The sequence below is a fragment of the Delphinapterus leucas genome, chromosome 6, assembly GCF_059928025.1.
Source record: "Delphinapterus leucas isolate spDelLeu-1000000601 "Yukka" chromosome 6, BTC_Dleu_Yukka2, whole genome shotgun sequence".
In the NCBI taxonomy this organism is placed as follows: Eukaryota; Metazoa; Chordata; class Mammalia; order Artiodactyla; family Monodontidae; genus Delphinapterus; species Delphinapterus leucas.
Window position 1 is genome coordinate 123,093,157 of NC_143134.1, and position 18,223 is coordinate 123,111,379.

The following is an 18,223-nucleotide window of genomic DNA, read 5'->3' on the forward strand; positions in this document are numbered from 1 at the left end:
GGGAGAAGGGGGCAGGATGCCGAGGAGGGCACATAGGGGGTAGAGCCCCGTGTCTAAGGATTCTCAGAGTTCAGAAAAGTTTCAGGATTCTGTAATCCAGCCCGTGTGGCAGCCTGAATCCTGCTCAGGGAATAACAGGGGCGTTGTGCTGAGCCGCTTACGCTAGTGTAAGGATGCACACTTAAGCATTCTTAGGGGGCAAATTAAACAGTAAAATGCACCCCTGTCTTCGGATCAAGTCTTTCCCCCGCCGCCTTTAAAAGTAACTACTTTTAAAATTCTCTGGTCACCCAGAAGCTCACCGGCTTTACCACTGGCTGACACCCCACAGTCTCCCACACAAAGGGGATTCTCACAAAGTGAGAAAAATCTAACCGACCGATTATCATCAAATTGATGAATTTTTTACAGAGACTGACTAACAGTTAAAAAAATTGACATCTTATGCATTTAAACATTCATTTGCAGCTTTCCTTTTGTTCTGTGAATTTTTCACGTCCTAAACATTTTCACAGGCCCTGGAAAAGGTCCGAGTTCCCCCAGCGAGGGACTACTGATGGGGTGTTTTAGGAGTTTGGGGGCGTCTGATTATGAATTCTGAACGTTCTAGGGTGTCCTGTCTCTATGGGCCGAAGCACATGGACCCATGGGTGAAAAGGATGAAGGTGTCCTCCATCTTCCCATATTCAGACTGGAGAGGCCTTAATTTCATCCACCATTTTAGAAAGGGGGAAACCCAGGCCCAGAGGGGCAAAGGGCACCCCGGAGGTCACGTCTGGAGGTACCGGAGGTCACCCTATGAGCTAGAGGCAGATACTGGCCGCAACACAGGCCCCTTGCCTCCCTGGGGTCGGACCTGGCCCCTGGCCCCTCGTGACCGTTAAACCGGTAGGGGGCCAGGGGTGGCGGCCGGAGATCCAGGTCCTGGGCTCGCCCCTGACCGTCGGCCCCTCGTCGCCCCCGCCTCCCCACCAGCGGACAACTCGGCACCTGGTACTTTTCCATTGTGTCTTGCGGGGAGACTCCCGGCCTCCCTGTCCCACCACTGGGCGCTGGGGCGCACCGCTAGCCCCAGCCGAGTCGGACCCTGAACTGAGCATGCTCAGTCTGGACCGCGTCCGGTGAGCGCCCATCCCCCACCCTGGGGGCGCCCTTCAGTCCCGGGTGCTGGCCTCATCCGGGGACCCTCCCTGCCCGAACAGTGTCACAGTGTCCGCTGGGGCACCCGCGCGTCTCCAGCAGGCCGGCCCTCAGGGAGGAGCGGGCGGAGCCTCGAGCGGGGAGGGCGGGGCCTCAAGTGCGGTGGGCGGGGCCTGAGCGCGGCGGGCGGCGCGCGGCCCCTTTAAGGCGCGGCCGGGGCGGGCCCCGCGGCGCGGCCCCTTTAAGGCTTGGCCTACGTGGCAGCCGCTGGAGCCGCGGACGAGGAGCGAGGCCGGCCGCCGGCACTTCGTGTGGAGGCCGCAGCGGGCGCAGGCGCGGGCGCCGACGGGCCGAGCGCCGAGGGAGCGAGCGAGCGAGCTAGCCGAGCCTCCCGCCGCCGCCATGGGCCAGAACGACCTAATGGGCACGGCCGAGGACTTCGCAGACCAGGTGCGGCCTGCGGGCTCGGCCGGCCCCTCCCCCGGGCCTCCCGCCCGGAGCCTCCTCCCCCGGCCCCCCTCGGCCCCCTCTCCTGGATTCCCCCCGGGGACCCCGCCCGGCCCGCCTGCACCCCCCGGGCCCGGCCCCGAGACCCCGGCCGCCCCCAGAGCCGGCCCCCGGCCCGCAGGGCCGCCCCGAGGCCTGGGCCGTGCCCTCACTCCCGATCCCACCGGAGGGATCGCGCCCCCTCCCCCAACCAGGGCCCTCCCTCCTGGGCTCGCCGCCCGTCCCGGCCGGGGGCACCCCCAAACCCGGCCTCCGGGCCCAGCCTGCCCTTGCGCCGCCCCCCCACCCGGGTTCTGGGTGTGTTCCCGGGCCCCTGCTTCGGCGCCCAGCTCGGTGGGCCCGTCCTCCCCAGCCCGGCCCGGGCCATCCTAGAAGCCGAGGGGTGTCAGCGGCTGCCTCCCCGGCTCCGGAGAAGGGGCCCGAGGCCCCGGGGTGCGTGGGGCGCGTCCTCTGCATTCTACACTGTCGGGTGGTCCCTGCACGCTTTTCCTTTTACTGGGCGCTCTTCGGGGGCGGGCTGGGGAGCTGATCCTGAACGGGGGTTGGTCAGGCTGGAGGCCTGGGGTCCTCCCAGAGGAAAGGGGGCGCCCTGGTATGCACCCCACTGCAGAAAGCCACAGTACTTGTTTTCTCTTTCCCAGATGTGTTGGGTTCCTGGGGTCCCTTTGACCCTTCCCTGCGTTTTCCTTCCCTGTTTGGACTCTGACCTGAGACTGAAATGAATGGGTATCTATCTGTCTGTACACAAACCTGGGAGGAGGGGAAGCCTACCTTCCTGTTTTTCCCCTTCCAAGGGTGTACAGGTGGCCTTCCGAGCTACAGGGAAGCCCTTGAAACAGGCCCTTGAGTCACCATTAAAGGTGTTCAAAAACTAGATGGACAGAACCAGATCCTGGAAAGGGGAAAGGACACAGTTTCCACCCTCTCTCTCTACCAAGCTTGGTCCAAAGAACATGGTGGTGATTATTCAGTCGTGTACGTTTTACTTCTAAAAGTACCCCGTTATGTCTACAGACGAACAGCCCCATCTCTGCCGGAAGATCCATGTCTGGCCCAACTGTCATTCTTTCTTTGGTTCACTTAATGTGTGTGTGGCTTTGCCAGAGTTAAGAGTAGTGAGGTTAAATTTTTTATTTTTATGGGGGTGGTATTAATTCATCATACTCTGAGGCTGGGCTTCTTGGAGGGTGTGTGTGTGTGTGTGTGTGTGTGCGCGCGTGTGCACCTTCTGATCAGTTATTGGTGAACAAGATTTCCTGTTGTTTCCCTTGAGGGGTGATACCTCTCTTGCGTGGTCTCCCAGTCGGGTTCTCCTATGCGCTACTTTCCTGTGAGCTGATACTTTAAAAACCACTTTGGGGATAACACATAGCGACTTGAAGAAACAGTTTTTCCTAAGGTCGTGATTTTGTGTTTACAGACACAATCCAAAAATTGTATCCCTCTCAAAAACAATTCATATCGAAAGCTCTCAAAAACCAAGGAGGCTTGCTTAGTTTGTCGGTTTTCATTGCCATAACCGTAGTGACCCAATTTTGTTCCCCCAAGGAGCAACTACCTAAGGCGATGGCTCCTTTTAGCCAAGGGAGTCATGAGAGCCTTGTACACGCACTCTGCAGCCCGGAAAAACCCTGGTTTTGCAAGTGAATTTCATAACCGAATCTAGATAAAATGTCTCCAGTCAGGTTGCTGCCAACTGTCGAATGATAAACCCTCCTACTGCCAAAATAAAAACAAAAAAACCCCACCAGACTCTTTTTACGTAATCCTTTCTTCTTTTTCTCCATTTTGTTTGCCTTCAATGAGAGAAGCAGAATCTTGGAACCAGAAAGGCCCTTGAGGGGCACACAGGGTTGGCCTGCACCAGTTTACTATGGGAAGGGAGGCCGGGCCTGCTGAGGCTCCTGGACTGGCCTGGGGCCATGGCCCTGGGAGAAGCCCAGTCTCTGACCTCGAGGCTAGTACCACACACAGCGTGCTTCTAAAGCCTGGTGTTCCTCTCCGGGTACAAATGAAGGGAACCGCACAAAGCACTAGCGTCGTAAGAGGGCGCGCGCTGCCTTAAAAAACGGAGAAATAGCGTGGACCGAGGCCGCGTCTGTCGGGCAGTGCAGGCCCCTGCTGTCAGTTTTTCAGCAGCAGAGCCCACCTCGATGGTGACAGCTGTCAGCGGACCCCTCTGGGTGGCTCAGGAGGGCGGGGCTCAGCGTCTGTCACAGCGTCTGTCACAGCCAGAGTTAGGAGCCTCTTCTGGCGGCAGGCTTGGTGCGAGAGGAGGATGTGGACAGACAGTGGGGTGCAGAGCCAAAGCAGTGGCTTCCTGTGGACAAAATCTGGGGTGGCGCTTTTGTTTTTAACATTTACCCACATAGTACTAAAACAATAAAGGTGCTGCGAGTCCGGCTTTTAAGATGAAAATGATCTAATTTGAAGGGACTGGGGAAATGGCATCAGAGTCACTGATCATATAATATGACATATTTGTCTTTTCTAACCTTGTCTTCAGAAGACAAAAGCAAAAGTTAAGTGACAGGATGTGGCCAGAAAGTCTGGGCTGCCGTGAACGGGACCTCAAAAGGGCCGTGTGTCCTCTGAGAGTCATGACAGCAATCCCGAACCTTCGACACACCCGCACTGGGCCAGGTCCTCCGCATATACGACTTCTGCCGCCCCTGGATCCCGGAGCTTGGCCATAGCGTTTCCACCTTTAGATGCGGAGAGGGAGGTCTGTGTGGTCTCGCGCAGCACGTGGTGGGTCAATATGTTGAGTCCACGCGTGGCTTGGCCGTCCTGCGACCTTGCCTTCAGGTCTGCAGAGGCGCGAGCGCAGCGTGAGTGGTCTGGTTACTTCCCGCTGGCAGGCTGTGCCCGAGCTGCCTCTTTGGCATCAGGCTCCCTGCCCTGCGTGGCCTCCTGCTGGAGAAGGTACTGAGAGTGCTCTGTGCTGGAGCTGGGCATTCGGAAGCCATCTGACACTGGTCTGAAGGAGCCAGAGACTAATGAACTCGGCAGTCCAAAATTATGCACGTGCCCTGCAGCTGGAGCTCGCTGCCAGTCTGCAGACTGTAACTTGCAAGCACATTTGCACCAGTAAATAGGAGTATTAGCACTTAATGGGTTCTACCTGGTGGTTCGTCACCAAGGTGACAGATAAGCTGCATGAGGCCTTGCTCTCCAGTGTGGCCTTTGGTATTTTTTTTTTAAATAAATTTATTTATTTATTTACTTATTTTCGGCTGCATTGGGTCTTCGTTGCTGCGCACAGGCTTTCTCTAGTTGCGGCGAGCAGGGAGGGGCTACTCTGTTGCGGTGCGCGGGCTTCTAATTGCAGTGGCTTCTCTTGTTGCGGAGCACGGGCTGTAGGCGCCCGGGCTTCAGTAGTTGTGGCTCGCGGGCTCTAGAGCGCAGGCTCAGTAGTTGCGGCGCACGGGCTTGGTTGTGCCGCGGCATGTGGGGTCCTCCTGGGCCAGGGATAGAACCTGTGTCCCCTGCGTTGGCAGGTAGATTCTTAACCATTGCGCCACCAGGGAGGTCCCTGGCCTTTGGTGTTTTTACCTGTCCTCTGGCAGGACAGAGCCAGTCCTGGAAGCTGTCACCCCCAGGAGCTCCCCTTGGCCTCTGGTCAATCGCCGGAGAGCTAGGATGGCCTTGGCAGGACACTGAACCGGGCATACACAGCCCCCAGGCCTCAGGACTCCGGATTAACAGTGCGTGGATGACCGTCAGTGTGGTAGGTTCTGGTGACAGTGGTGGGTGGCTGCTGAGTGTTTTCCTCTTGTTCCTTTGCTCTGTCACCCCCTCCCCAGCAAGGGCTTCCTGCCTTATGCCGAAAAGGCGTGGGGAGAGGGCAGAGGGGAGCCGGCTGGCTCACTCTCCCCGCTCACCGGTCTTAGACAGGAGGTTCAGAAAAGCCGCCCCGCCTCTTCTGGGCAGTGGGGTGGAGGCGTGCGGGCGGGGGCTGTGGTTGGTGAGGCTTGCTCCCGGAAGGTCAGGTGCAGCCTGGAGCTGCCTTCCTATTGGTAGGCGCTTTGTCCCACGTGGGTTTTTAGTAAAGAAAGCCAGGCCATCTCTCCAGCTCAGGGCCGGCTGACATCTCTTCCTGGACCTCGAGGTGCTGCGTGACCCTACAGAGCAGTGCTCAGGGAGACTTACTGGGGGTTCGGGGGTCTCGGTGGACGCACATGTGTGAGGCACTGAGCTCCAGTACCAGCCCTGACTCAGCCTGATGTGCGGGAAGTCACCTGGCCGCTGGTTCTAATCTGGGACGCGCAGGCTTGAGCTGGCCCTTGAGAAGGGCAGCCCCGGTCCTCGGTGATCAAGGAAGTCTGACTGCCTCTTTCCTCCGCCTCTAAGTTCTCATGAAATAAGAATTGCAGACTGCTTTCCTCAGGTCCCTTTTGTCCTGAATACTAAGACAAAGTAGGTTTTCCCGTGCTTTGTGGGACATGATCGCCGTATTCCCAGGGTTATGTCCCAGGTCAGGTGTAGCTACCCCAGTGGAGAGAATGGCTGACCGCCCCGCGGGTGCGCGGGCAGCAGGCAGCCCCCGGCCTTCGGGCCCTTTGTGTGAGCGGGAGGCCGGCTTAGCACGCGCACCGGCCAGGTGGCTTCTGGGTGCCTGCTTCGGGGGCTCTTCTGCTGTGCCGAGAGGACACTGTCTAAAGCAGCGTGACGTGGGTTCAGGGGCCACACGTTGAGACCAAGATGTGTGTAGGCAATAAGATTAAAATTGGGTCTGGTCTCATGTTATATCACACCTAGTTTTTTTCTTTCCTGTTCAGTGCAAACAGGTGCCCATTAGCGCGTGGCTGGTTAAGAGAGGCTCCGGATCGGCCTGACTTATAAAACCGTCAGCCCTAAACCTAGGTCACGTATGACTTTGAAAATCAGATTTGTGCTTAGTTCAGAGCACAGATGCCTGAACTTTTGCTGTGCTTTTCCAAAGCAGAGAGACGTCTGTCTCCTTGGCGTGTCTGCATGCAGAGGGAGGAGTGAATTACATGTCCGAAGGGAACCTTCTCTGGGCCGCTCTTTAATCCTCTTGACCCAGACACTCAAATTAAGATGCATCACGGAGGCTTTAAACACTGCCTCTGTCTCGTCTTGTGGGCTGCGGCGCAGTGGGCGTGCTCCCCCGCCCGGGAGTCCGAGTCTGCACAGCCATCCGGCGGGGCTCTGCCGGCCTCGCCGTGGCTTCTCCCCGGTTTCCACATCGAGCTGAGGCCAGTGTCGTCTCCCGGGCTTCTGGGCTGGGCCTTGACACGAGGGCCAGGGCATCAGAGCTGAGGGGGTGCTCTTTGTGTCTTGACGGGCTGGGTGATTACACCGTTGCTGGGCATTTCGAAATCATTCGGGCCATGAGGCAGAAACGGGAGGGCATGTGGCATCAGCTGTCCCCGCAGCCCCCGATCTGACGTGTTTCTTCTCTGCGTGGACTCCAGAATTCATATAGGAGTATTTGGGACCTCTTTTTTTTTTTAAAACAGGGTCCTTTCCCTTTCTTTTTCTCCTCTGCTCATCAAAGTTGGAAAGAATCTTCGCCACCATGGACACAGCCGTCCTCACTTTTAGAAGGATGGTAGAGACCACTCCCCTTCCCCCCAAAGTAACTCAGTCCGTCTCCAGTCCACAGTGTGCTGGCTGGTGGGTATCAGAGCCAGGATGAGAACCCTGAGCTCCGGTCTCCGCCTGTGCTTCTGTGCCCGTACCTGCGTGCTTGCCTGTCTGCGCGTCTGTCTTCCCCTCACTGTGACTCCGGCACCGCTTCCGTGGGGGTCAGGGGCTGAGCAAACGCGTCACCTCGGGGCTCAAGCTCCAGGACTGGAGGAGAGTGGACACCTGGCTTGTCACCTCTCTCTCCTCCGCTCCCAGGCCGGCCAGGCCAGGCTGCTGTGGCCCAGGTCCCCGGAGGAGGGGAGGCGTCTCTGTGCAGACCGAGCCAGAGCTGACGAACTAAAGGCTGGTCTAAGCCCGAGGCTCGTTAACCCTGTCGGGCAGCTTTCGTGCCTCCTAGGACCTGTAAGCAGCTCTTCAGAGCACCAAAAATGAAGGGACGCTCCTACATACGCCTCTGTTTATTGCAGCGACAGGTTTAGTCGGCCTAAGAGGGGCTGTGACGTTCAGCTGTGTCCCTTTGAGGAGTCAGACTCACCGCTGCCCTTTAGACTCTGGCTCCTGACATGTCACTCGTGTGGGTGGGTCTCCGATCTTTCTCCTGAGTTCCTGCTGTGTTAGCGTGTGTCATAGGGTTTCTTTCCCTTTGTACCTCAGCTTCGAATGCCTGGTAAGAGAAAGTGCGTGCAGTTCACCCGAATGACATTTGTACCTCAGTCTCGCCTTGCCTCTTTGTGCCCTAATCACCCATCTTAAGTGGCGCGGCTTGCAGGGGGCAGGCGGCCGTGTCTGGAGGTGTCGGGCTGTCGCGGTCGGAGCGGGGCCGCTCATGGCAGCTGGTGGGCAGAGAGGCCGGGGAGGCTGCTTGCAGCCCTCGGCGCAGGACGCCCCACGACAGAGAGCGAGCTGGTGCGGAGGCAGTAGTGCCGCGGCGGAGACACCCTCGACGGGTCACCTCCGAGGGCCGGTCCACTCTGTCGCTGGGCGGGTCTGCCTTGCCCACGCCCTGTGTCCTGTGGCAGTCCACGCGTGACGACTGTAGTTGCCACACACACGTCAGCTGAGATGGCGGAGGAGGTCGGGTTGGGCCCGGGGCATCGCCTTCGGGCTCCTTCGTCTCCCGGGCGGAGGCCTGGGCGGTGCTGGGAGCGGGCGCCGGGCCCCTGACCCTCGGCTTTCCGCGGCCCCGCAGTTCCTGCGAGTCACCAAGCAGTACCTGCCACACGTGGCGCGCCTCTGCCTGACCAGCACCTTCCTGGAGGACGGCGTCCGCATGTGGTTCCAGTGGGGCGAGCAGCGGGACTACATCGACACCACCTGGAGCTGTGGCTACCTGCTGGCCTCCTCCTTTGTGCTCCTCAACCTGCTCGGACAGCTGAGTGAGTGGCGCCGGCGCTCGGGGGCCTGTGCGTCTGTAGCTCCTCGCGCCAGGCCAGCAGCCCGGGCCCGGCAGTTGGGCCTGCCGGCGCGCGGGTGCGTGCTCTGTGTTGGGTCCTGGCTGCGTTGCTTTGAGGCCCTGTGATCAGTGCCCAGAGCGGGAGGTGCTGGAGATGGGGGCACCTGGGTGGGCCAGCGAGGAGCTGAGGCACCCCAAACCCAGGGTGTCTGGAAAGGACCAACGGGTAAACGGAGAAGGGGGCGCATCAGACACCAGAGCAGCTGCGTCGGCCTCGGGTCTGCCTTCCGCCCCTGTTGGCCGTCTTGCGGCAGCAGCGCTCCCTCTCGCACGTTAGGGGGCAAGGACGGGACTTGCACTTGCCAGCCTGTCCCGAAGCCCCACAGTTGAGCTTCTTTCTGATGGACAGTGAGTGACTCTGTAAGCAAGGGACCCACTTTCCGGACCAGTGTTTTTGATGAGTAAAGGCCAGTGGACGCGTGTGTGTGGCCCGTGCCTACCATGAATCCTCCCAGAAGATGCTTTTTGCTTGGGGGCGGGCGGTTGGGCTCCCGCTGCGCCGGAGGGCCAGGTGAGGTGGCCGCGGTCCCCTGACCCTCGCCCTTCTCCTTTGCAGCCGGCTGCATCCTGGTGCTGAGTAGGAACTTCGTGCAGTACGCCTGCTTTGGGCTCTTCGGCATCATCGCGCTGCAGGTAAACGGCACGTGGCTGGGGTCTCACTCTCGCTCTGGTTAGAGCAGAGCTGCTGGCGAAAAGGCATTTGTGAGGACTCAGGCTCACTCCCCTTTCAGCCCTCTGTGTGTCTGCCTGGAACTCCTTTTCTCTTCTGAGAAATTGCTGGAGTTTCCTTCATGCCAGCCGTGGAAACTCAGGAGAGCCAGACAGCCGAGCGCCCTGGGAAGGGGCCGAACTCCGGGCATCCACCTTTTGCCACTTTCCTGAGTTCCCTGTGACAAGGGGACAAGTCACGGGGTCGGCTGCAGCCAGGACACTGTGTCGTTAGCGTCTTACTTCATAAAGAAGAGCACCTAGCTACTCACGTGAGATGTGTCCCACACATCTACTGCAGACTGGTGTCTCAGAGCCGCTGCGTTCTCCAGAACGTCCTGGGCCCCGCCCTGAGGAGGCAAGGGCTTGTTGGATCCGGGGCCACCGCTGCCCCGAGAGACGCTGAGCTTGGGGCCGTCGGGGTCCTGAGAGGGTTCTTTGTGTCTTGTATTTAGATTCTCACCTACACTGGAAGAACTGCCTGACACTGTTCATTCTGTAGAAATACAGATCTGTCTGAAAATGCCGAGACTCAAGTTTCTCTCTTCTCTGTTCTCCTTAGACGATTGCCTACAGCATTTTATGGGACTTGAAGTTCCTCATGAGGTAGGTGCCTTCTGGCTGGCGACTTAGTGCGCTTTCCTCGTGTTTCTAAACTCAGTAACTGTGGGTTGAAGTAAGTTTCTTTGGGTCCAAACCATGCTTCTTAGAATCTGTAGCGGACGTTGGTGAAGCCTTTTCCTTCCCCACCCACAGCCCCCAGGACAGAGGTGAGAATGAGGTCATCCCTCCCGACCCCGTATCTCATGAGGGCGACGAGGGCCCAAGTGAAGTACTGGCTCCCAGGGACCCAGCTGGTCAGCAGGAGAGCCCAGGCCAGGCCATCCCGAGGGTGGCGCGGAGGCATCTGTGTCTCCGGTCGCGTGGGGCTTCCCTGTCCGTGGGTGTCACCAGAGTCCCTGCTCCTGCCGGCGTCTCCCAATGTGGTCCGCCGGGCGCTCACAGAGCCTGATGAGCCTGAGCGACTAGCGTGGCGTGTCCGTTCCTCAGGAACCTGGCCCTGGGAGGAGGCTTGTTGCTTCTCCTGGCGGAGTCCCGTTCCGAAGGGAAGAGCATGTTCGCGGGCGTCCCCACCGTGCGCGAGAGCTCCCCCAGACAGTACATGCAGCTCGGAGGCCGGGTCTTGCTGGTCCTGATGTTCATGACCCTCCTTCACTTCGACGCCAGCTTCTTCTCGGTGAGTGTTCCTGGTCGGGGTCCCTGTCCTTCTAGAAGGGGTGCTGCCCCCTCTCTTCCCAGCTGTGCACTAAGCATAGCTGAGGGGCCATTGGGATGATCCTGTTAAAGGAAACAACGCTGCCAAGCTCTTATGCACCGAGAAGCTGCCTTTCCAACAAATTAGGTCCCGAATCTCCCTGACCTCGCTGAAGGGTCCGTCCAGGCTGCTGGTGAAGGTTCCTGGTGGCACAGGCTCCTGTTTCTCTTTCCTTCCTCACACTCCTGCCTTGATCGTGTCCTTTTTGTTGGGGCTGCAGAGTCGAAGGCTTTGTCCTTGTCCCCCAGTAGCTTACAGAGCTGGGGGGCCCCGGCCGGGCGGGGTCCCCAGGAGGGGCTCCTGGTGCTGGGGAGGGGGGGAGCGTTTGGCTCTAAGCAGCGCCGGGGACTGTGGTTGTGACTGGCAGGTCCACCAGGCTCAGACTGGGGCAGGTCCCGGTAAATCCCAGTCTGTTCTTTGGAGACCGACCCTTCCCCAAACCTTTCTCAGTTTTCAAAGCATTGCTTTCGCTGCTGCCCCCATCGCAGGAGACATGATTTTCTTCCCTGCTTGTAATGCCGGCTCTCGGCACGCCCTGAGTCACTCCACCCTGGCCCACGGGCAGCTGGAACCTGCCTGTTTATTTCCATTGCTTACCTTCCAACCCGTGCAGATTCTCCAGAACATCGTGGGCACGGCTCTGATGATTTTGGTGGCCATTGGCTTTAAAACCAAGCTGGCCGCTTTGACTCTCGTCGTGTGGCTGTTTGCCATCAACGTGTATTTCAACGCTTTCTGGACCATTCCCGCCTACAAGCCCATGCACGACTTCCTCAAGTATGACTTCTTCCAGACCATGTCGGTGATCGGAGGCTTGCTCCTGGTGGTGGCCCTGGGCCCCGGGGGCGTGTCCATGGACGAGAAGAAGAAAGAGTGGTAACAGACCCCTCCCCGCCTGGCTGGGACCCGTGGCCGTCGAGGACTGGTTCGGGGTGGATTCGCCGTAACTGCCAGCATTTCTGTATCCTCTTCCCTCCCCTCCCTTGGTAAAGGCACAGATGTTTTGAGAACTTTATTTGCGGACACCTGATAATTGATGGCTAAATCTGCTCTGGACCCCACAGCCTGGTGTCTGACCATGCAGAGCCGGCCGGCCCGTGGTCAGCACCTCCCTCCCCAAGGCCGGCCGTGGCTTCGTGGAGTGAGCAGCTTGCTTGGCTGTGGCCTCTCAGTCCTGGTTTTTTTTTGGTTTCTTTTTTGGGGTGGGGGACCTTCAAGCTGTACTGTGAGCAGATACATTTGTGTATCATTCAAAGCAGTCTCCCTCTTATTTTTTTTTAAAGTTTACGTTTTTAGCTAAAACTACTCGATGATTTGGGGTGGCCCAGCCCAGCATCAACACACTGGTTCAGACTCGCACCAGTGCCTTCCCCGTTGTTTCTGCCCCGCGTTGTGATACTTTATAGGGACAGCGAGAGCATATAGAGAACCCCAGACCCAAAGCATAAGGCAGTGTTGGAGGGGCAGCGAAGGTGCGGCGAGAGGCGTTCATCAGGGCCTCGACTCGGATTGGTGCCGCTTTTATGGGGCGACGCCTTGGGAGCGGTAGTGGCTCAAGGTGCGGACGGTGGCCCACGGGGAGGCTGCCCGGAGCCCGCAGGGACCCGCCCCCCGGGCCCGGCAGCACGCGGGCCTCAGCCGCATGCGTGCCCAGCTCGGTGGGGGGCAGCTGCCACCGCGGGGCCGGGCCAGAGCGGGGCGCTCAGACCGGTTACCTCACGCTGAGCTGCTCCAGGGCCACAGCCAGAGCCAGGCCGGCGCTGCCCGCTCGTCTGCCCCCCTCTCCCGGGGCTCCCCAGGCCGTGCGGCCACCACTCCCCCATCTTCACGAGGCTGCGGCTTGCTCAGATTGTCTATTTGCTATGCTGAATGCAGCCCAAATTACTTTTTACGATTTGTGATGCCTTACCGATTGGCTCTTGAGCCTGTATCTCAAGTTTCCTAACATTGCCTTATACTGTTTCTCTTCCTGGGGCTGAGTGCTTCTTGCTGTTCTCCACTCGTCCGCCTCCTAGCGATGCCTCTGCGCCTCCCATGGGGAGTCAGGGTCAGACCGACGTGGTGAGGCTGGCGAACTCCCCTCCTTGGAGGCCTCTCGCAAGCCTTGCCTTGGGGCCGATCTCCCCTTCTCCGGTTTGCTCAGCTAGGGGTGCAAGCCTGAGGGCCTCCCCAGGGCTGCTGGGGCCAGTCCTGAACCCAGATCCACGTCTACCTTCCAGGCCAGAGCCAGGGTGAGGTGGGGAGCAACCCGCCCCGCCCCAGCGAAGCCCCTGGTCAGCTTCCCAGGGCAGGGGGGAGGCCGGCTCTTACCCACCAGTGAGCTTGCACCTTTCCAGCACCGTCCTGTGTCCCCGCCACTGCAGAGGCTCAACCCAAGATGCTCCCAATCCCTCTCCTGGTGGCCCTACTCCCCGAGTATTTATAAGTTCAGAGGACTTTTCTACTTCAGTCACTGGGATGCTCCCACACCAAGGGGGTGTTCTGACTCAGTGTCGCAACCTGGGCAGGGTGGCGTCGTGATCTACACCCCCCTCCCCGTTACCCCAGCATGGTGGCCCTGATGAATGGCGCTCTCGGCCAGGTCGCAGTTGCTCCGTGACACTGTTTTTGGCAGGGTACAGGTCTTCTTCGGCTCCCTGCTAGGAAGACCTTTCTGGTTTGTAAAAACTCAGATTGACCCTGGTGGCCAGGTGGCGTCGTGGCCACCAGTCCCGCCTCCCCTGGCCCTGCGTGGGCTAGTGCTCGGGCCGGGGGTCGATGCCTACTCGGGGAGAAGAGAAAAACAGGATCTACCAACTGGTTCTGGCGCAACGATTTCTGAAAAATTATTTGCTTTATGGGGGAGATAGTTATGAATCTCATTTTATGCTGTATTTTATATCTTAGTTGTGTTTGAAAACATTTTGATTTTTGGAGACATGTCAAAATAAATAGTGGCATTTGTTGTATGCAGTGTGATCCTCTGGTGTCGTCCAGCCAGGTGGGGACTGGCCAGGGCTCTCCTCGGTGCCCCCTCCGGGGTCCCTGCTGCTTCCTGGGGGTGGGGGTGAGACCCTGACATCCGCGGGTCAGACCCCCCCCGGCCCGGCCTTCTGGGGCAGCAAACGAGGAGTGGATGGACATCCCACCAGTTGGGAGGACGCGCGGCGGGCACCTCGAAGAGGAACATGGCGTGCATGCCGGGAGGGTTCTCGAAAGGCTCTCAAGATGCGTTTTCTCCAGCGACTTTCCATTAACCTGACTGTTTGAAAGAGCTGAAGCTCTTAGGTTTGCAGTGATGACTCTTGGACTTCTTTTTCAACGAGCCGGACTGCTTCTGCGGCACAAACAGAGAATCCCGATCAGTGGAGGCGTTCTGATCTGACGCAGGGGTGCTGTAAGCCCGGCCCCCGCAATCCCGGCCCGCAGAGAGGAAGAGGCTTTAGTGGAAACTCCTGGGCAGCAAACCAGGAAGCAGCCCCCCGCCCCCATTAGAGCAGCCTCTCTTAGCGTATCGTCAGCTTGAGATTTCGGTTGTGAGAAAGGTGTTTTTTTAAAGAAGCTGAAACCATAGCTAGAAGCAGCCGCTGCCACGCCGGCAGCCCTGGGGGTGGCACCCCACCTTCCCACGCTTGGGGACCCGCTCCCGGCCCACGGCCTCGCTGTCCCCAGGGCCCGTCTCTCTGCGGCGTCTTGGCTTCTCGTCCTCATCCCCTGTCAGAAAGCCATCGGTGCTGTCCCCGTGCTCGGTCCCTCCCAGGTCCTTTTTGGTGAATAGCTCGGCTGGAAGGAGCAGAGGTTTGGGCCGTTTTAGGTCGAGTCCGCCACCCGTGCCGGGGGTCAGCCGGGCCCAGGACCGGAGGACACACGGCGGGAGGGAGCTGCTCACGGCTGACAGAAACGGAGCGGACGGTCGCAACCCGAATCCAGAGGATGGGCAGGGAGAGGGGGCGCGTCCCGGCTTACGTGGGTACAGGTCTGTCATGCTGTCGTCACTGTCACTTGGGGCGGCGCCGTCATCGCTGGACGCGGGTTCCCAGAAGGCTTCTCTAGGGCGGGGCGGCCCGCCACTGTCCTGCCGGGCTCCCCTCCTCCTACACCTGCCGCCGGCACAGGCGGGCACGAACTCCACGCGCTGCTTCTGGCACTCCTCATCTGGGAGACAGACGCGCACGCTGCCCGGTTCCCGCCTCGTCTCCCCACAGCCCTCCGGGAACGGGAAGAGAGCTGAGCTCTGCCAGGGCCCCCAGAACCCTCCCCCCACAGGTAAGATCGGCAGAGGAAGGCGAGCGCCGCCAGCCGGGTTCCTTCCGGGAGAGCAGGGGGGCGCGTGGGGACGCGGGCCCGGGGCAGGAGGGTGGCGAAGGCCTCCCTCTTCCCCGACTAGGACGCGCCTGGAGCATCTGTTCTCTGGCTCCAGCCAGCCACGGCTGGGAGGGCGCTGAGCGGGCACAGGAAGCCGGGCCAGCCTGTCCCCCGGAGACTGAAGTCCCCTCAGGCACAGCGGCCAGGACCCCCGCTGGATGGCGGGGCTCAGCGGAAGTTGGTGCCTGGCCCTTGCCGACTCTTGGCTCAGAGCAGAGGGCGGGGACGAGGCCTCCACGGAGAAGCCTCGCTGGAGCCACACCGGCCCCTCCTGCACCGAGGACTTGGGGCAGCCGGCTGCTGGAGCTCGCCCTCCATCGGCTCTCACTGTCCCCCAACTCCGGCCATCGTCACTCACGGGGTGGACGGGCCCTGCTGGGCCCCGGCTCTCTCGTCACCGCCCACCTGCGGGGCCCCATCCCCGGCTGCCCCTCTGCCGCCCCCTCCACGGCCGCACAGCGGCCCTGTCATCAGCAGAGCGGAGCCTGCGCGTGGCCAGGCGCCCCGGCCCGGCATCGGAACCGCTCCCTACTCGTGGGGAAACGCAGCCCCTTCCCGCCCTCGCCGAGCAGCTGAGCGCGGCTGCGGGAAGCAAGGTGCCCGGGGACCCCGTGTCCTGCCTCCGCAGGCCCCTCAGCGCCGCGCTCGCAGCCTCACCTCTTCACCGGGAAGCAAGGCCTCCGGGCTCGTCCTCCTTCACCTTCCTTCCAGTCCCCAGGCCCGCCCAGCCGTTCCCCCGGCCCCCGCCTCGCTCACTCGCGGGGAGGCTCGAGCCTCCTGGCCCGCTCTGGCCTGGCTCTGTCGCCACCTTGCCACCTCAGCTGCCTCCGTCAGATCTCGGCTCACTCTTCCGTCCGCACCTGCCCTTCGGGGCCGTCTGACGAGGCTACCGCTTCGTCCCTGCGACTCCTCTCTGCCTCAGACACGACCGCATGGGGCTCCTCTGAGCTCAGGCCCGGCCCTGTCACCCAGCTCCGCGGGATGCAGACGCCGTGTGTGTGTCACTGATCTGCGTCATCTGAGGGCTGGTCCGTGTTCTCAACAGCCACCCTCCCTGATCCACCTCCACCTGTGACGTTCGAAGGAACCTGTGCTCTTCCCCAGAAGGCCATTCTTCAGACTCCACTCTCCCACCCTCGTGACGTCATCAGCCACCAGTTGTCACACCAGGACCCTGGGAAGCACAGCCGGTTTCCCCCTCTCCCTCACTGCCCCCGTCCACTGATTCTATCCACAAAACCGTTAGAAACCTCCCACATCCCTCCATCTGCCCTGCCAGCACCTGGTGACCCCAGCCACCGGCATCTTCACCTGGGTGACTGCACAGCAACCGGGTGGCCCCGCCCCTCCCCTCCCCTCCCCTCCCCTCTCCCCTGGCAGCAACATGTGATCCTGAGACACAAACAGATCAGGCCAGTCCCTGCTTTAACCCTTCCAGGGCATCCCCACTCCACGGCTGCCAAGACCCACTGTGGTCTCGTCCCCACCCGCCTTTCTAACCCCACTTTGCCTGGTGGCACAATGGCCGTCCTCCAGACACCCCCCTAGCCAAGCGAAGCACTCTCCCCGCCCCCACCCCCCGCAGTCCCTCAAGTCTCAGTCTAAAGAGAAACCCTGCATAAGACAGGTCCACCTGCCTCGCTTGGCACTGTCTCCTTCACAGCACTTAACACAACCTGCATCACTTCGGAGTCTGCCTCTGGCTCTGCACCGTCTCTACCGTCGTCCCTCTCCCCTCACTGTACTGGGACCCGAACCACTGCATCCACCAAGTACCACCAAAGGTGCCGCTTCTGCGTTCTAGGGGCACTGGTCCTGGGGGAGGGCAGGCAAGCACCCAGACACCCGTGTTCCGCCTCGGCTACTTACATTTCTGCAGCGCCCTCTGGTACCGCCGGCCCTGGGTGTGCCTCAGCACGTGCTCTGGGGACTTGTTGATGTGCCGCAGGGTGAGTTTGCAGAACAGCTGGTGCCTAAGGGGACAGTTCACAAGCAAGGATCCAGACCCATGGTTCTCCACCCTGGCCTCCCCCCGACAGACTGACAGGGGAGGTCTACCACGTGGCTGGGGCATCAGGATTCTTAAAAGCTCCCAAGCAACTGCAGTCCGCAGCCGGGTTGGAGAAGCACTCATCCAGGCGGACTGCGGCCTCTCACCGTCTACCTGGAATACAGGCCTCACCAGCCTCGCCGGACTCTGCTCCAGCACGAGAGAGGCACGTCGGCGAAAGCATGGCAAAGTGCTCGACAGTGGGAGCGTCTGCCAAGCCCCTCTTCGTTTTGACTACTATTGTCAACCGTGCGCTCTCAGCTAAATCAAACCTCTCCTTTAAACTAAAGATAGGGAAACGACCGCGTTCAGAACCTCAGGTGACCAAGCACAAGCGCTCCAATCCTCTTGAAGCAGCCAGGCCCAGGTGACAGACCTCACGTTTACAAAAAAGCAAACGTGCACGGGGGACGGGCCTCACTTGAGATCCCAGGTGACTCACAGCTCCAGGACGCCCACCTGATCTCAGGTCTCCTATCTCACGGGAGGGTGGGCGCTGCAGAACAGGCCGCGTCTTTGAGGAGCGCTCACCCAGCGGGGAGGGGTCGGGGCTTTGGAGTCTACCCAGCTCCGGCCAGACTCAGCACTAGGAACTGTCCCACCCTAGGCCTCCGGGGCAGTGTCGGGCCCGCCCCGGCCAGGCCCAGCCACGTACGGGTTCTTGGTGCTGGGCACAATGTGCGGCTCGAACTCGGCGTAGTCGAAGGCCGGGGAGGCGCGGACCAGCCGCCGGTACTTCTTGCCGCGGGTGTAGACCTGGAGCTCCGGCAGGCGGCAGGGCAGCTCGTGGCCCGTCAGAGCGCACCTCACCTGCGGGCGGGAAGGCGGGGCGGTCAGGGGGTCTGGGCGGTCTGAGGGCCCGGGGCCCGTCGCGGGGGGTCCTGTGCTCCCCGCCCACCTTGCGGGCGCCGGGCTCCAGCCGCAGGCTCGGATGCTCCCGCAGGAAGGCGCATACGTCGGCCGGCGGCTCGATCATGGCTCGGCGCGCGCGGAGCTGGAGGCCGAACGTCGCTCGAACCACGTGGGCCGGGGGCGGGGCCGGGCGGCGCCCCGGAAGCAGACGCCTCCAGATCCCGGAAGCGCGCGCTCG

General features: G+C 60.6%; 2 protein-coding genes across 3 annotated transcripts; one reads left to right on the plus strand and one right to left on the minus strand.

Annotated features, from left to right (window-relative positions):
• Positions 1-1,398: 1,398 nt before the first annotated feature.
• Positions 1,399-13,687, plus strand: SURF4 (surfeit 4). Its single transcript, XM_022578248.3, has 6 exons — positions 1,399-1,590; positions 8,453-8,639; positions 9,273-9,349; positions 9,987-10,030; positions 10,475-10,661; positions 11,353-13,687. The coding sequence occupies exons 1-6, from the start codon at positions 1,543-1,545 to the stop codon at positions 11,617-11,619; spliced, it is 810 nt and encodes a 269-aa protein (XP_022433956.1). The 5' UTR covers positions 1,399-1,542; the 3' UTR covers positions 11,620-13,687.
• On the minus strand, positions 12,007-18,207 carry SURF2 (surfeit 2). 2 transcript variants are annotated; one of them, XM_089913993.1, is made up of 6 exons: positions 18,032-18,207; positions 17,789-17,943; positions 16,953-17,056; positions 14,685-14,873; positions 14,341-14,501; positions 12,007-14,052 (listed from the first exon to the last, which is right to left on the minus strand). In XM_089913993.1, exons 1-6 carry the CDS (start codon positions 18,107-18,109, stop codon positions 13,972-13,974), a joined length of 768 nt encoding a protein of 255 aa, XP_089770119.1. In that variant the 5' UTR covers positions 18,110-18,207; the 3' UTR covers positions 12,007-13,971. The 2 variants fall into 2 exon arrangements, with proteins under 2 accessions (XP_089770119.1, XP_022433958.1); XM_022578250.2 differs by having other exon boundaries at positions 12,007-14,055; positions 18,032-18,203.
• Positions 18,208-18,223: the final 16 nt, after the last annotated feature.